Raw genomic sequence first — 17145 nt, forward strand, 5'->3', positions numbered from 1 at the left:
CCCTGGGAGTGTTTGATGGGACAGTGTAGAGGGATCTTTACGCTGTATCTAACCCGTGCTGTACCTGCCCTGGGAGTGTTTGATGGGACAGTGTAGAGGGAGCTTTACTCTGTATCTAACCCATGCTGTACCTGCCCTGCGAGTGTTTGATGGGACAGTGTAGAGGGAGCATTACTCTGTATCTAACCCCGTGCTGTACCTGCCCTGGGAGTGTTTGATGGTACAGTGTAGAGGGAGCTTTACTCTGTATCTAACCCGAGCTGTACCTGCCCTGGGAGTGTTTGATGGGACAGTGTAGAGGGAGCTTTACTCTGTATCTAACCCGTGCTGTACCTGCCCTGGGAGTGTTAGATGGGACAGTGTAGAGGGAGCTTTACTCTGTATCTAACCCGTGCTGTACCTGCCCTGGGAGTGTTTGATGGGACAGTGTAGAGGGAGATTTACTCTGTGTCTCACCCGTGCTGTACCTGCCCTGGGAGTGTTTGATGGGACAGTGTAGAGGGAGCTTTACTCTGTATCTAACCCGTGCTGTACCTGCCCTGGGAGTGTTTGATGGGACAGTGTAGAGGGAGCTTTACTCTGTATCTAACCCGTGCTGTACCTGCCCTGGGAGTGTTTCATGGGACAGTGTGGAGGGAGCTTTACTCTGTATCTAACCCGTGCTGTACCTGCCCTGGGAGTGTTTGATGGGACAGTGTAGAGGGAGCTTTACTCTGTATCTAACCCGTGCTGTACCTGCCCTGGGAGTGTTTGATGGGACAGTGTAGAGGGAGCTTTACTCTGTATCTAACCCGTGCTGTACCTGCCCTGGGAGTGTTTCATGGGACAGTGTGGAGGGAGCTTTACTCTGTATCTAACCCGTGCTGTACCTGCCCTGGGAGTGTTTGATGGGACAGTGTAGAGGGAGATTTACTCTGTGTCTCACCCGTGCTGTACCTGCCCTGGGAGTGTTTGATGGGACAGTGTAGAGGGAGCTTTACTCTGTATCTAACCCGTGCTGTACCTGCCCTGGGAGTGTTTGATGGGACAGTGTAGAGGGAGCTTTACTCTGTATCTAACCCGTGCTGTACCTGCCCTGGGAGTGTTTCATGGGACAGTGTGGAGGGAGCTTTACTCTGTATCTAACCCGTGCTGTACCTGCCCTGGGAGTGTTTGATGGGACAGTGTAGAGGGAGCTTTACTCTGTATCTAACCCGTGCTGTACCTGCCCTGGGAGTGTTTGATGGGACAGTGTGGAGGGAGCTTTACTCTGTATCTAACCCGTGCTGTACCTGCCCTGGGAGTGTTTGATGGGACAGTGTAGAGGGAGCTTTACTCTGTATCTAACCCGTGCTGTACCTGCCCTGGGAGTGTTTGATGGGACAGTGTAGAGGGAGCTTTACTCTGTATCTAACCCGTGTTGTACATGCCCTGGGAGTGTTTGATGGGACAGTGTAGAGGGAGCTTTACTCTGTATCTAACCCGTGGTGTACCTGCCCTGGGAGTGTTTGATGGGACAGTGTAGAGGGAGCTTTACTCTGTATCTAACCCGTGCTGTACCTGCCCTGGGAGTGTTTGATGGGACAGTGTAGAGGGAGCTTTACTCTGTATCTAACCCGTGCTGTACCTGCCCTGGGAGTGTTTGATGGGACAGTGTAGAGGGAGCTTTACTCTGTATCTAACCCGTGCTGTACCTGCCCTGGGAGTGTTTGATGGGGCAGTGCAGAGGGAGCTTTACTCTGTATCTAACCTGTCTTCTTAAACCCCTCTCCCCTGTCTCCTCCACCCTCACCTCCAATAACAAGTGTGAAGAGTTCATGGACTTCTTTATCTCTAAGATTGAGACGATTCGTTCAGCTGCCTCTGCCACTTCCCTTCCTTCCCCTAGCCCACTGGGCCAAGCTTCCTCTAAGGTTCCCCCCTGCCCTAGCCCTGAACTCACATCTTTCTCCATTTTCTCTCTGATTTCCCCTCATGACCTGTCCGCGCTCATCTTGTCCATGAGATCCAACTCCTGCTCCCTCGACTCTATTCCCACCAAACTGCTGACCACCCAACTTGCTTTTCTGGCTCCTATGTTAGCTGATGTTGTTAACGGTTCTCTCTCCTCAGGTACTGTCCCCCTCTCCCTCAAGTCTGCCGTCATCACCCCTCTCCTCAAAAAACCAACCCTTGACCCCTCCGCTCTTGCAAACTACCGCCCCATCTCCAACCTCCCTTTCCTCTCCAAAGTCCTTGAACGTGTTGTCACCTCCCAAATCCGTGCCCATCTTCCCCGCAGGTCCATGTTTGAATCCCTCCAATCTGGTTTCTGCTCTTGCCATGGTACCGAAACGGCTCTCATCAAAGTCACAAAGGACAGATAAGAATGGAACCAGGACAAACCCTTTGTGACTGTGACAAAGGTAAACTATCCCTCCTCGTCCTTCTTGGCTTGTCTGCAGCCTTTGACACGGTTGACCACTCCATCCTTCGCCAACGCCTCTCCACCATCGTCCAGCTGGGTGTGACTGCACTCGCCTGGTTCCATTCTTATCTATCTAATCTTAACCAGAGAATCACCTGCAATGGCTTCTCTTCCCACTCCCGCATCGTTACCTCTGGTGTCCCCCTGGATCTATCCTTGGCCCCCTCCTATTTCTCATCTATATGTTGCCCATTGGCGACATCATCCGAAAACACAGCGTCAGTTTCCACATGTACGCTGACGACACCCAGCTCTACCTCACTACCTCTTCTCTCAACCCCTCCACGGTCTCTAAATTGTCAGACTGCTTCTCCGACATACAGTTCTGGATCAGCAAAAATTTTCTCCAATTAAATATTGGGAAGACCGAAGCCATTGTTTTCGGTCCCCGCCACAAACTCCGTTCCCGAGCCACTGACTCCATCCCTCTCCCGAACATCTGTCTGAGGCTGAACCACACTGTTCGCAACCTTGGTGTCATATTTGACCCTGAAATGAGCTTCCGACCACATAGCCGCAGCATAACAAAGACCGCCTACTTCCACCTCCGTAACATCACCCGTCTCCGCCCCGCCTCAGCTCATCCGCTGCTGAAACCCTCATCCATGCCTTTGTTACCTCTAGACTTGACTATTCCAACGCACTCCTGGCTGGCCTCCCACATTCCACCCTACGTAAACGAGAGGTCATCCAAAACTCGACTGTTTGTGTCCTAACTCGCACCAAGTCCCGTTCGCCCATCACCCCTGTGCTCACTGACCTACATTGGCTCCCGGTTAAGCAACGCCTTGATTTCAAAATTCTCATCCTTGTTTTCAAATCCCTCCATGGCCTCACCCCTCCCTATCTCTAATCTCCTCCAGCCGCGCCCACCACCGCCCCCCCCCCGAGATATCTGCGCTCCTCTAATTCTGCCCTCTTGAGCATCCCTGATTTTAATCGCTCAACCATTGGTGGCCGTGCCTTCCGTTGCCATGGCCCTAAGCTCTGGAATTCCCTCCCTAAACCTCTCTGCCTCGCTACCTCTCTTTCCTCCTTTCAGACACTCCTTAAAACCTACCTCTTTGACCAAGCTTTCGGTCACCTGCCCTAATTTCTCCTTATGTGGCTCAGTGTCAAATTTTTTGTCTTATAATACTCCTGTGCAGCGCCGTGGGACGTTTTACTATGTTAAAGGCGCTATATAAATACAAGTTGTTGTTGTTGTATCTAAGCCGTGCTGTACCTGCCCTGGGAATGTTTGATGGGACAGTGTAGAGGGAGCTTTACTCTGTATCTAACCCGTGCTGTACCTGCCCTGGGAGTGTTTGATGGGACAGTGTAGCGGGAGCTTTACTCTGTATCTAACCCGTGCTGTACCTGCCCTGGGAGTGTTTGATGGGACAGTGTAGAGGGAGCTTTACTCTGTATCTAACCCGTGCTGTACCTGCCCTGGGAGTGTTTGATGGGACAGTGTAGAGGGAGCTTTACTCTGTATCTAACCCGTGCTGTACCTGCCCTGGGAGTGTTTGATGGGACAGTGTAGCGGGAGCTTTACTCTGTATCTAACCCGTGCTGTACCTGCCCTGGGAGTGTTTGATGGGACAGTGTAGAGGGAGCTTTACTCTGTATCTAACCCCGTGCTGTACCTGCCCTGGGAGTGTTTGATGGGACAGTGCAGAGGGAGCTTTACTCTGTATCTAACCCGTGCTGTACCTGCCCTGGGAGTGTTTGATGGGACAGTGTAGAGGGAGCTTTACTCTGTATCTAACCCGTGCTGTACCTGCCCTGGGAGTGTTTGATGGGACAGTGTAGAGGGAGCTTTACTCTGTATCTAACCCGTGCTGTACCCACCATGGGAGTGTTTGATGGGACAGTGTAGAGGGAGCTTTACTCTGTATCTAACCCGTGCTGTACCTGCCCTGGGAGTGTTTGATGGGGCAGTGTAGAGGGAGCTTTACTCTGTATCTAACCCGTGCTGTACCTGCCCTGGGAGTGTTTGATGGGACAGTGTAGAGGGAGCTTTACTCTGTACCTAACCCGTGCTGTACCCACCCTGAGAGTGTTTGACAGGACAGTGTAGAGGGAGCTTTACCCTGTATCTAACCCATGCTGTACCTGCCCTGAGAGTGTTTGATGGGACAGTGTAGAGGGAGCTTTACTCTGTATCTAACCCGTGCTGTACCTGCCCTGGGAGTGTTTGATGGGACAGTGTAGAGGGAGCTTTACTCTGTATCTAACCCGTGCTCTCCTGCCCTGGGAGTGTTTGATGGGACAGTGTAGAGGGAGCTTTACTCTGTATCTAACCCGTGCTGTACCTGCCCTGGGAGTGTTTGATGGGACAGTGTAGAGGGAGCTTTACTCTGTATCTAACCCGTGCTGTACCTGCCCTAGGAGTGTTTGATGGGACGGTGTAGAGGGAGCTTTACTCTGTGTCTAACCCGTACTGTACCTGCCCTGGGAGTGTTTGATGGGACAGTGTAGAGGGAGCTTTACTCTGTATCTAACCCGTGCTGTCCCTGCCCTAGGAGTGTTTGATGGGACGGTGTAGAGGGAGCTTTACTCTATATATAACCTGTGCTGTACCTGCCCTGAGAGCTGGATCCCATCATCCCCACACTTGTATAATGCGATGGGGAGCTGCACGGCATGAGATGTATTCTGTACTCACCTCGTATTCATTCTCCTCCTGTACAATAGTTTAATTATATTCTCAGCATGGGCCCTTGATCTAAATTTTCCTTAAAACATTTTAGAATATTTCAGTGCAGTGGAAATGTTGATTGCTGGCTGTGTCCTGTTGACCCGTGCAGTTTTTTGTTACAATCAATGCCCAGAGGAATAAATCGCCCCAATACACTGACATTTTCTGCCTTGGTCTCATGCAGGATGTCCTGTCCTATCAGAAGAGGAGTCAGCAAAGGCTGACCCCCGGGCTGTATTTAGGCTACTTGAAGCTCAGCAGTTCTGTGGATCAGATCAAGGTGCTGGTCCCTTACAGGTTGCCCAACATCCTTTGTCACATTAAGGTGCGAGACAACAGCAACGTTTCCAGGTAGGTCCACTCACTCAACCTGCCGATTTCTGTCAGTCAGCTCTACATCAATCGAAGCAGGAATTATCCTGCAGAAAGGCGTACAATGTTGCGAAGAATAGTGGAAGGCCAGAGGATTGGGAAATTTTTAAAAACCAGCAAAGGACGTCTAAAAAAATGATAGAGAGAAGATAGCTTATGAGAGTAAACTAGCAAGAAATATAAAAACAGACAGTGAGAGCTTCTACAGGTATATAAAAAGGAAGAGAGTAGCTAAAGTAAACGTTGGTCCCCTGGAGGATGTGTCTGGGGAATTAATAATGGGAAACAGGGAAATGGCGGAGATTTTGAACAAGTATTTTGTATCGGCCTTCACGGTAGAAGACACTAAAAGCATCCCAATAATGGATAATCAAGGGGCGATTGGGGTGGGGCGGAACTTAAAACAATCACTAGCGCTAGAGAGAAAGTACTAGGCAAACTAATGAGACTGAAGGTGGACAAGTCCCCTGGACCCGATGGCCTGCATTCTAGGGTCTTAAAAGAGGTGGCTGCAGAGATAGTGGATGCATTGGTTGTAATCTACCAAAATTCCCTGGATTCTGGAGAGGTCCCAGCGGACTGGATAACCTCAAATGTAACGCCCCTATTTAAGAAAGGAGGGAGACAGAAAGCAGGAAACTATAGACCAGTTAGCCTAACATCAGTCATTGGGAAAATGCTGAAGTCCATCATAAAGGAAGTGGTAGCAGGACATTTAGAAAATCATAATATAGTCAAGCAGAGTCAGCATGGTTTTATGAAAGGGAAATCGTGTTTGACAAATTTGCTGGAGTTCTTTGAGGATGCAACGAGCAGGGTGGATAAAGGGGAACCAGTAGATGTGGTGTATTTGGATTTCCAGAAGGCATTCGATAAGGTGCCACATAAAAGGTTACTGCATAAGATAAGAGCTCACAGGGTTGGGGGTAATATATTAGCATGGATAGAGGATTGGCTAACTAACAGAAAACAGAGAGTCGGGATAAATGGATCATTTTCAGGTTGGCAAACTGTAACTAGTGGGGTGTCATAGGGATCAGTGCTGGGGCCTCAACTATTTACAATCTATATTAATGACTTGGATGAAGGGACCGAGTGTAATGTAGCCAAGTTTGCTGATGATACAAATATAGGTGGGAAAGCAAATTGTGTGGAGGACGCAAAGAATCTCCAAAGGGATGTAGTTAGAAACATAGAAACATAGAAGATAGGAGCAGGAGTAGGCCATTCGGCCCCTCGAGCCTGCTCCACCATTTAATGAGATCATGGCTGATCATCCAAACTCAGTACCCTGTCCCTGTTTTCCCCCCATATCCCTTGATCCCTTTAGCCTTAAGAAATATATCTAACTCCTTCTTGAATATATTTAATGAATTGGCCTCCACTGCCTTCTGTGGTAGAGAATTCCACAGGTTCACCATTCTCTGGGTGAAGAAATTCCTCCTCATCCCAGTCCTAAATGGCTTACCCCTTATCCTTAGCCTGTGACCCCTGGTTCTAGACTCTCCCGCCATCGGGAACATCCTTCCTGCATCTAGTCTGTCTAGTCCTGTTAGAATTTTATAAGTTTCAATGAGATCCCCTCTCATTCTTCTAAACTCCAACGAATATAAGCCTAATTGACCCAATCTCTCTTCATACATCATTCCTGCCATCCCAGGTATCAGCCTGGTGAATCTTCGCTGCACTCCCTCCATGGTAAGAACATCCTTCCTCAGGTAAGGTGACCAAAACTGCACACAATACTCAAGGTGTGGTCTCACCAAGGCCCTGTACAACTGTAGCAAGACATCCTTGCTCCTGTACTCGAACCCTCTTGCTACGAAGGCCAACATACCATTTGCCTTCTTAACCGCCTGCTGCACCTGCATGCTTACCTTCAGCGACTGGTGCACAAGGACACCCAGGTCTCATTGCACTTCCCCTTTTCCCAATCTATTGCCGTTCAGATAATAATCTGCCTTCCTGTTTTTGCCACCAAAGTGGATAACCTCGCATTTATCCACATTATACTGCACATGCCATGCATCTGACCAATCACCCAACCTGTCCAAATCATACTGGAGTTTCTCAGCATCCTCCTCACAGCATACACGCCCACCCAGCTTTGTGTCATCTGCAAACTTGAAGATATTACATCTAGTTCCCTCGTCTAGATCATTAATATATATTGTGAATAGCTGGGGTCCTAGCACCGATCCCTGCGGTACCCCACTTGTCACTCGGAAAAAGACCCGTTTATTCCAACTCTTTGCTTCCTGTCTGCCAACCAGTTCTCTATCCAAGTCAGTACCTTACCCCCAATCCCACGTGCTTTAACTTTGCACGATAATCTCTTATGCGGGACCTTATCGAAAGCCTTCTGAAAGTCCAAATACACCATATCCACTGGTTCTCCCTTATCTATTCTACCAGTCACATCCTCAAAACATTCTAGTAGATTAGTCAAGCATGATTTACCTTTTGTAAATCCATGTTGACTTTGTCCGATCCTGTCGCTGTTTTCTAAGTGCCCTGCTATTACATCTTTTATAATGGACTCTAGCATTTTCCCCACTACCGATGTCAGGCTTACCGGTCTATAATTCCTCGTTTTCTCTCTACCACCTTTTTTAAATAGTGGGGTTACATTAGCTACCCTCCAATCCATGGGAACTGTTCCAGAGTCTAGAGTTTTGGAAGATGACCAGCAATGCATCTACTATTTCTAGGCTAAGCGAGTGGGCAAAAATCTGGCAGATGGAGTATAATATGGGAAAATGCGAGGTTATCCACTTTGGTAGGAAAAATAAAAAAGCAAATTATTATTTAAATGGGGAGAGATTACAAAATGCTGAGGTACAGAGGGATCTGGGGGTCCTTGTACATGAATCACAAAAAGTTAGCATGCAGGTACAGCAAGTAATTAGGAAGGCAAATGGAATGTTGGCCTTTATTGCAGAGGGAATGGAGTATACAAGTAGGGAAGTCTTGTTACAACTGTACAGGGCGTTGGTGAGACCACACCTGGAGTACTGCACACAGTTTTGGTCTCCTTATTTAAGGAGGGATATACTTGCATTGGAGGCAGTTCAGAGAAGGTTCACGAGGTTGATTCCTGAGTTGAAGGGGTTGTCTTATGAAGAAATGTTGAGCAGGTTGGGCCTGTACTCATTGGAGTTTAGAAGAATGAGGATCTTACTGAAACAGAAGATTCTGAAGGGCTTGACAGGGTAGATGCAGAGAGGATGTTTCCCCTCGTGGGGGAATCTAGAACTAGGGGGCATAATTTCAGAATAAGGGGGCACCCATTTAAAACGGAAACGAGGAGGAATTTCTTCTCTCAGAGGGTCGTGAATCTTTGGAATTCTCTTCCACAGAGAGCTGTGGAGGCTGGGTCATTGAATATATTTAAGGTGGAGATCGACAGATTTTTGAACGGTAAGGGAGTGAAGGGTTATGGGGAGCGGGCAGGGAAGTGGAGTTGAGGCCAAGATCAGATCAGCCATGATCTTATTGAATGGCGGAACAGGCTCGAGGGGCCAAATGACCTACTCCTGCTCCTACTTCTTATGTTGTATCCCCTCTTTCCTCATCACAAGCATTCTCCCGATCCCAGTCCATCGGAGTCATTCAAATCTCATATCATTAGAACACTACTCTTAACACGTGGCTCTGATTTGTGCAGAGATTTCATCCTAAATTCTGTTTGGCACTTTATTATTTATTCCCCGTAATATTACCGATCTCTGACTGTCTATAAAAAATCACCTGAATGTCTATTCTACAAAATAGCGGTGGGGGGGGGGGAGGGGGCGGAGTACAGGAAGAGGTGCGGGGAGAGAAGCGGAGGTTTTTGTTGGGTACCAGGCTTGCAGTCCTGCACCAGTCGTGTTCTCAGGTACTGCCCCTCAGGCGAGTGTGATCCCAGTGCGTTCTCCATGTGCTGCAAGCAGCTGATTGAAAGCCAGTTAGGGAATCACTCCTGCAGCATTAAAGAACAGGTACCTTCCAGGAGAATAGCTTGGCATTGGGAAGGAATGGTAAGGTGAGGGAATGGCGTTGGGAGACTGGGATCGTAACTCTGCTCTGAAACCAGCACGGGAACAAACTGCGAGCTCCTGTAGTCCCACACCGACATAGTCTATCCCAGTTACAATGTTTCCACAAATTCTAATCTCTAAACCTGTGCACAGACTGGAGAAGCTGGGATTGTTCTCCTTAGTTAGAGCAGAGAAGGTTAAAGGTAGATTGAATAGAGATGTTCAAAATAGTGAAGGGTTTTGATAGAGTAAATAAGGAGAAACTGTTTCCAGTGGCAGGAGGGTCGGTAACCAGAGGACACAGATTTAAGGTAATTGGCAAAAGTGTAAAGTATGTGTCTATACTTAATCCAATAATGAAGAGACAGCTTGGAAGATTCAACGTAGGTCTTTACTTAATACCAACAGGCGGGAACTGAGGGGAGATCAGTACCCACAGTACTATTTATACCCCTATGGCCAGGAGTGGTACTACGGTATCACTACGCCCTACAAAGTAGTGCCGCCCTGGCGATAGGTTTAAAGTAACATACATATTACATACACAACATTCCTCCCCTTTTAATTAAAACGTACCCGTGCAATTAAGTCAACAGATGCACCATAACTAGGGCTAATAACATTTGGTAACACAATATACATAACATATTTACATCACAGTTGTCTACCTATATATATATATAAAAAGAAACATGTTATAGATTCAGTCTCTGAGGAGGCCTCCTGTCTCGACTAGGATAACGTCTTTCTCTAGTCGGTCTCGGTGTAGGCGGCAGTACTTCCGTCACCACTTCATCGCTGGAGTCGTCGGTGTCTGATGGCACATCCTGTGCCGTGGAGATCACTGGAGTGCTGAACTCCTCGCAATCCTGAGACCTCTGTAACGACGAGCTGGGCCGTGATTCCGCTGTAGCAATGTGCTGAGACGTTTGAGGTAGTGAATCAGTTGGGTTTCTGGACTCCACAAGTTGATCAGCATGTCGTCTGATTATGCCGTCCCCTGTATCCACTGTGTACATCAAAGGTCCCTGGCGGGCCTTTATCGTACCAGACCGCCACTTTTCATTTCTATAATCACGGGCCAACACTTGCTGCCCCACCTCGAAGCTCCGTGTCTGTCTGTCAGGAGCCCTACGAAATACTCGGTTTTCCACATCTCTCCGGATGTTTGGTCTGAGCAATTCAAGGCGAGACCTTAACCTTCTATTAAAGAACATGACGGCGGGGGCCTGGTTGGTCACCGTATGTGCAGCATTACGGTACGCGAATAGGAAATTGTCCACCTTGTGTTGTAGTGGCAACCTTTCCTCCCCCATCGCTTTGATGGCCTTTTTAAAAGTCTGTACAAAGCGCTCTGCCAGCCCATTTGTAGACGGATGATATGGTGCGGACGTATAATGTCGCACTCCATTCCTTTTTAGGAATGCTTGAAATTCTTCTGCCACAAATTGTGGCCCATTGTCCGAACAGACTTGCTCGGGCACCCCGTTTCGGGCAAAAATGGTCCTTAAGACTGCGACCGTCTTTTCGGCTGTCGTTGATGACATCTTTATGACCTCCGGCCATTTTGAGTGGGCGTCCACTACAATAAGGAACATCGCATCCAGGAAGGGCCCAGCGAAGTCCACGTGGACCCTTTGCCACGGTGTTGAGGGCCACTCCCACGGATGTAGTGGGGCTTGGGGTGGTACGTTCTGTACCATCTGGCACCCTTGGCACGCTTTTGCTACTTCCTCGATGTCCCTGTCAATGCCGGGCCACCAGACGTAGGCTCTGGCGAGGCTTTTCATTTTGACACCCCCCAGATGACCTTCGTGTAAGTCCCGCAACACTTTATGTTGTAATTTTTGAGGGACCACCACCCTGGCTCCGCACATCAATGTGCCCCGGCAGACGGACAACTGGTCCTTCCTTGCCGAAAACGCCGGCAATGATGCGTCACCCTGCGCCGGCCAGCCTTTCACGGTCAATTCGTAAACCCTTGCCAGTGTCGGGTCGTTCTGTGTTTCCCGCTCGATACATTGGCTGGTGATGGGCAAGTGTTCCATAACAGCCGTATGATATATTTCCACGGGGTCCTGTACTATCTCTTCGATCTCGGCAGGCAATGGTAGCCGCGACAGGCCATCCGCATTGCCATGCTGTTTGGTACCCTTATATTCGATAAGGTACTGGTATGCGCCTAAGAACAGTGACCATCTCTGTAGCCTTTGGGCCGTCATCAGGGGCACCCCTTTTGTTGGATTAAATATCGACACCAACGGTTGATGATCCGTCAGTAGTGTGAAACGTTGCCCATGTAGGTAGTGGTGGAATTTTTTTACACCCCACACCAGACTGAGGGCCTCCCTGTCGATTTGCGCATAGTTTCTTTCGGCTGTAGTTAACGACCTTGAGGCAAATGCTATTGGCCTCTCCGTCCCATTGGGAAATTTGTGTGACAACACTGCCCCTATACCATACGGGGAGGCGTCACATGCCAACCTCATTGGCATTTTTGGGTCAAAGTGTGCGAGCACTTCCTTTGATGTAATGAGTTATTTACCCTTTTTAAAAGCAGCCTCACACGCTTCGTCCCAATTCCAGGAGACTCCCCTTTGCAGCAATGAATTTAGTGGATGTAAAATGGACGATAAGTTCGGAAGGAACTTATGGTAATAGTTTATAAGGCCTAAGAATGATCGTAACTGAGATACATTCTCAGGGGGCGGGGCCTTCACTACTGCCTCGATCTTTTCCGGGGACTTATGCAGGCCTTCCTTGTCTATAATGTGACCACAGTATGAGATACGTTCCTGGAAAAACTCACATTTCTGCTTGTTCGCCCTGAGTCCGTATTGTTGTAACCGCAGAAGTACTCGCTCCAGGTTAGCGAGGTGGTCGTTATCCGTTTGTCCTGTCACCAGGATGTCATCCAGGTAGCATTGCGTTCCTGGAATGCCCTGTAAGACCTGTTCCATGGTCCTCTGCCATATTGCCGGGGCGGACGCCACACCAAATACCAGGCGATTGTACTGGTACAATCCCTTGTGAGTGTTAATCGTTAGGAGCTTTTTCGAGTCCTGTTCCACCTCCATCTGTAAATAAGCTTGACAAAGGCCAATCTTCGTAAAGTGTCTACCCCCAGCTAACGATGCGAATATGTCCTCTATCCGCGGCAGCGGATACTGTACCGTGTGCAGGACTGGGTTAATAGTTATCTTAAAATCCCCGCAAATGCGAACCTTCTTTGGTTCCCCCAGTGTGTTATTTGCACATTTCTTTATAACTGGGACGATGGGCGTGGCCCACTCACTCCACTCAATCTTTGTAAGGACACCTGCACTCTCTAAGGCATCCAGTTCTGCTTCCACAGCTGGCCGAATGGCGTAAGGCACCGGTCTGGCCTTACAAAACTTGGGGTTTGCGTCTTGAGCAATAGTTATTTTTGCTCTAATGTCCTTTAAGGTCCCCAGCCCTTGTTGGAACACCTCTGGCGTTTTTGCCAATAGTTTCGACAGCCTGTTTGTAATGGTTGTATCATCCTTGGTGGTCTCTACTTTTAACTCGTGTATCGACTTCCAGTCGAAATGGATTTTTCTTATCCATTCCCTACCCAAAAGTGGTGGTCCACCGTTTGGTAGGATGTATAAATAAAGTCCTGGCACTTTTCTGCCATTGTATTTAACTGTTACTTGCATTTTTCCCTTCGGGTAAACTTTTTGTCCCGTATATGTTTTTAATTTAATTTCCGTATCCTTTAAGGGAATGCGTTTGAACAGCCTGTTATAATCTTGTTCATTAATTACTGATAGGGCTGAACCCGTGTCCAGCTCCATATTAACTTCGACGCCTGCTACCTTCATTTTAACCCGCATTGTGCTGTGGTCCTCCGTTTTGTCTACACCATATAACTTGAGACATCCCAGACCTTTAGGCTCTGCTTTTGTGCCTTCCTGTGACTCGTTTGAGCTACTGTCAGACATCTTATGTATTTTTGTCCTTGCCTTGGTACTGCTCGGACTGCCCCCACTATTGGGTTTCGTACCCGACCGATAAACTTTCGCTATATGCCCCTTTTTCCCACACTGCCGGCATATTTTATCATGAAACCAACAATTACTTTGGTCGTGGGTGGTTTTGCCACAACGGTAGCATTTACCTTTGTGAAATGTCACCTCATGGGTGTCATAGCAGGTTGTGTTTTGTCGCATTTGAGCAGCACCCTGTGCTGCTGCTTCATGCTACGATGCTATTTCAATCGCCTGATCTAGGCTGAGCTGTTTCTTGGCTAGCAACTGTTTTCATGTACTCTCATTTAACATGCCACAGACAAATCTGTCTCTGATCGCGTCCGCCAAAAAGGCTCCAAACTGGCAATGTTTGGACAACCTTCTGAGCTCAGCCAAATAGGCTGCCTGCGACTCATCATTCCTTTGGTCGCGTCTGTAGAAGCGGTACCTTTCCGCTATAAATGGTGGCTTAGGGTTTAAATGTTCCCTTAACGTATCAACAATTTGGGCATACGTTTTGTCTGCTGGCTTTTCTGGAGTAAGAAGATTCCTCAGCAGACCGTATGTTTTTGCCCCCATAAAATTTAATAAGGTTGCTGCCTTTTCGTCATCTTTCACCTTGTGTACTATGCAATAAAGTTCATGCCTTTCGACATAGGCATCCCACTCTTCTGTGTCCTCAACAAATTCTGACAACCAACCTTCTTTAGACATTTTAAACTGCTGAAGAGCTTTTCCTGCCTTTGTCCACTAGATGGCATTTTTTAAATTTTTTTATTTTAAACTGAAGAGAAAAAACTTTTCCACTTTGTCCACTAGATGGCGTTTTTCCCGCCTTTTCTCCTGCTGCTGCTAACGACCTCTCTCCAGCGTCATTATTTTTGGCCCTTGCAGCTCCCGTTATTGCCACCGCCGCTATTGACAAAGACCTTCCCCTCTCGTGGCTTGCTAGTCCTCATGGCTCCGTTTGTTCCCCAGATCGCCTGCCCGTTCTGGCCCTTGCAGCTCCCGTTCCCCGGGAAGGATTTCAGTTTACCTTGCCCTGGGTGGACTTTTGCCCCGTGGCTGGAGCGCCCGTTCAGCCTCTTCTCTCAGCTGCCGCAGCCTCCGCTGGAACCCTCTCTCTCTCGCTCCGTTGCTGCCGCTCCTCCCGAACCCGGAGTGCTGGGCGGCCTCCTTCAGTCGACGCTGGACTCTGCAGGCTGGCTGGTAAGAAGCCTCTCTCCTTCTCTCTCCGTACTGCTGCCGTTCCTTTGTTGCACCGTGTACTGGTGAGTTCGAACCTTACTCGTCGCCAGTGTAAAGTATGTGTCTATACTTAATCCAATAATGAAGAGACAGCTTGGAAGATTCAACGTAGGTCTTTACTTAATACCAACAGGCGGGAACTGAGGGGAGATCAGTACCCACAGTACTATTTATACCCCTATGGCCAGGAGTGGTACTATGGTATCACTACGCCCTACAAAGTAGTGCCGCCCTGGCCATAGGTTTAAAGTAACATACATATTACATACACAACAAAAAGAACCAGAGGCGACATGAGGAAACATTTTCTCCAGTCTGTGCACAGGTTTAGAGATTAGAATTTGTAGAAACATTGTAACTGGGGTAGACTATGTCAGTGTGGGACTACAGGAGCTCGCAGTTTGTTCCCGCGCTGGTTTCAGAGCAGAGTTACGATCCCAGTCTCCCAACGCCATTCCCTCACCTTACCATTCCTTCCCAATGCCAAAGCTATCGAGTTGTTATAATCTGGAATGTGGTGGAAGCAAATTCAACAGTAACTTTCAAATAGGGAATTGGTGAAACACTTGACAGGGAAAAAGTTGCGGGGGCTCTGGGGAAAGAGCAGGGGAGTGGGGAATAATTGGATAGCTCATTCAAAGAGCCGGCACAGGCACAATGGGCCGAATGGCCTCCTGCCATTCTGTAAATCTCCAGGTGTATCTGTGGACTGCGATGCTCTGTGCCTCACTGACGGTTGCTTGTTTGCAGGGAAGACTGGGAGTGGGTGCAGAGGATGTCGGACCTCGAGTCGCTGAGTGCAGTGGGGGACCCCCCAGTTGCACAAACCCCACTCTTCTTCGAGCTCCAGGCAGCAGTGAAAGCTTTGCTCAGACACATCAACCTGCCTCTGCACCAGGTACTGTGATCACACTCAGCACCATCAGACTCTCAGAGCCACTGTCACTGCGGCTTCATGTCAGGGTCCACAAGTGGGGGTGAAGGAATCATCATAACACGGCTAATCAACACGAACAAGACAGTGGCTGATCAACTGGCACAAACCACACCCCTCACTGTAACACTGATATACCCCACACCCCTCACTGTAACACTGATCTACCCCACACCCCTCACTGTAACACACTGATATACCCCACACCCCTCACTGTAACACTGATATACCCCACACCCCTCACTGTAACACTGATATACCCCACACCCCTCACTGTAACACTGATATACCCCACACCCCTCACTGTAACACTGATCTACCCCACACCCCTCACTGTAACACTGATCTACCCCACACCCCTCACTGTAACACTGATATACCCCACACCCCTCACTGTAACACTGATATACCCCACACCCCTCACTGTAACACTGATATACCCCACACCCCTCACTGTAACACTGATCTACCCCACACCCCTCACTGTAACACTGATATACCCCACACCCCTCACTGTAACACTGATCTACCCCACACCCCTCACTGTAACACTGATATACCCCACACCCCTCACTGTAACACTGATATACCCCACACCCCTCACTGTAACACTGATATACCCCACACTCCTCACTGTAACACTGATATACCCCACATCCCTCATTGTAACACTCTGATATACCCCACACCCCTCACTGTAACACTGATATACCCCACACCCCTCACTGTAACACTGATATACCCCACACCCCTCACTGTAACACTGATATACCCCACACCCCTCACTGTAACACTGATATACCCCACACCCCTCACTGTAACACTGATCTACCCCACACCCCTCACTGTAACACTGATATAACCCACACCCCTCACTGTAACACTCTGATATACTCCACACCCCTCACTGTAACACACTGATATACCCCACACCCCTCACTGTAACACTGATCTACCCCACACCCCTCACTGTAACACTGATATACCCCACACCCCCCACTGTAACACTGATATACCCCACACCCCTCACTGTAACACTGATATACCCCACACTCCTCACTGTAACACTGATATACCCCACATCCCTCATTGTAACACTCTGATATACCCCACACCCCTCACTGTAACACTGATATACCCCACACCCCTCACTGTAACACTGATATACCCCACACCCCTCACTGTAACACTGATATACCCCACACCCCTCACTGCAACACTGATATACCCCACACTCCTCACTGTAACACTGATATACCCCACATCCCTCACTGTAACACTCTGATATACCCCACACCCCTCACTGTAACACTGATATACCCCACACCCCTCACTGTAACACTGATATACCCCACACCCCTCACTGTAACACTGATATACCCCACACCCCTCACTGTAATACTGATATACCCCACACCCCTCACTGTAACACTGATATACCCCACACC

General features: G+C 48.6%; 1 protein-coding gene across 1 annotated transcript in view; it reads left to right on the plus strand.

Moving 5' to 3' along the window:
• The window catches only part of ankfn1a (ankyrin repeat and fibronectin type III domain containing 1a), a 194364-nt gene that overhangs the window by 68166 nt on the left and 109053 nt on the right, over positions 1-17145 (plus strand). Inside the window, exons 12-13 of the mRNA XM_085964026.1 lie at positions 5314-5480; positions 15514-15661. Coding sequence (XP_085820152.1) covers positions 5314-5480; positions 15514-15661 — 315 coding nt within the window. The remainder of the gene's footprint in view (positions 1-5313; positions 5481-15513; positions 15662-17145) is intronic.

This window comes from Somniosus microcephalus, chromosome 21 (assembly GCF_052327205.1).
Source record: "Somniosus microcephalus isolate GS21.2 chromosome 21, FLI_Smic_1.0, whole genome shotgun sequence".
NCBI lineage: Eukaryota > Metazoa > Chordata > Chondrichthyes > Squaliformes > Somniosidae > Somniosus > Somniosus microcephalus.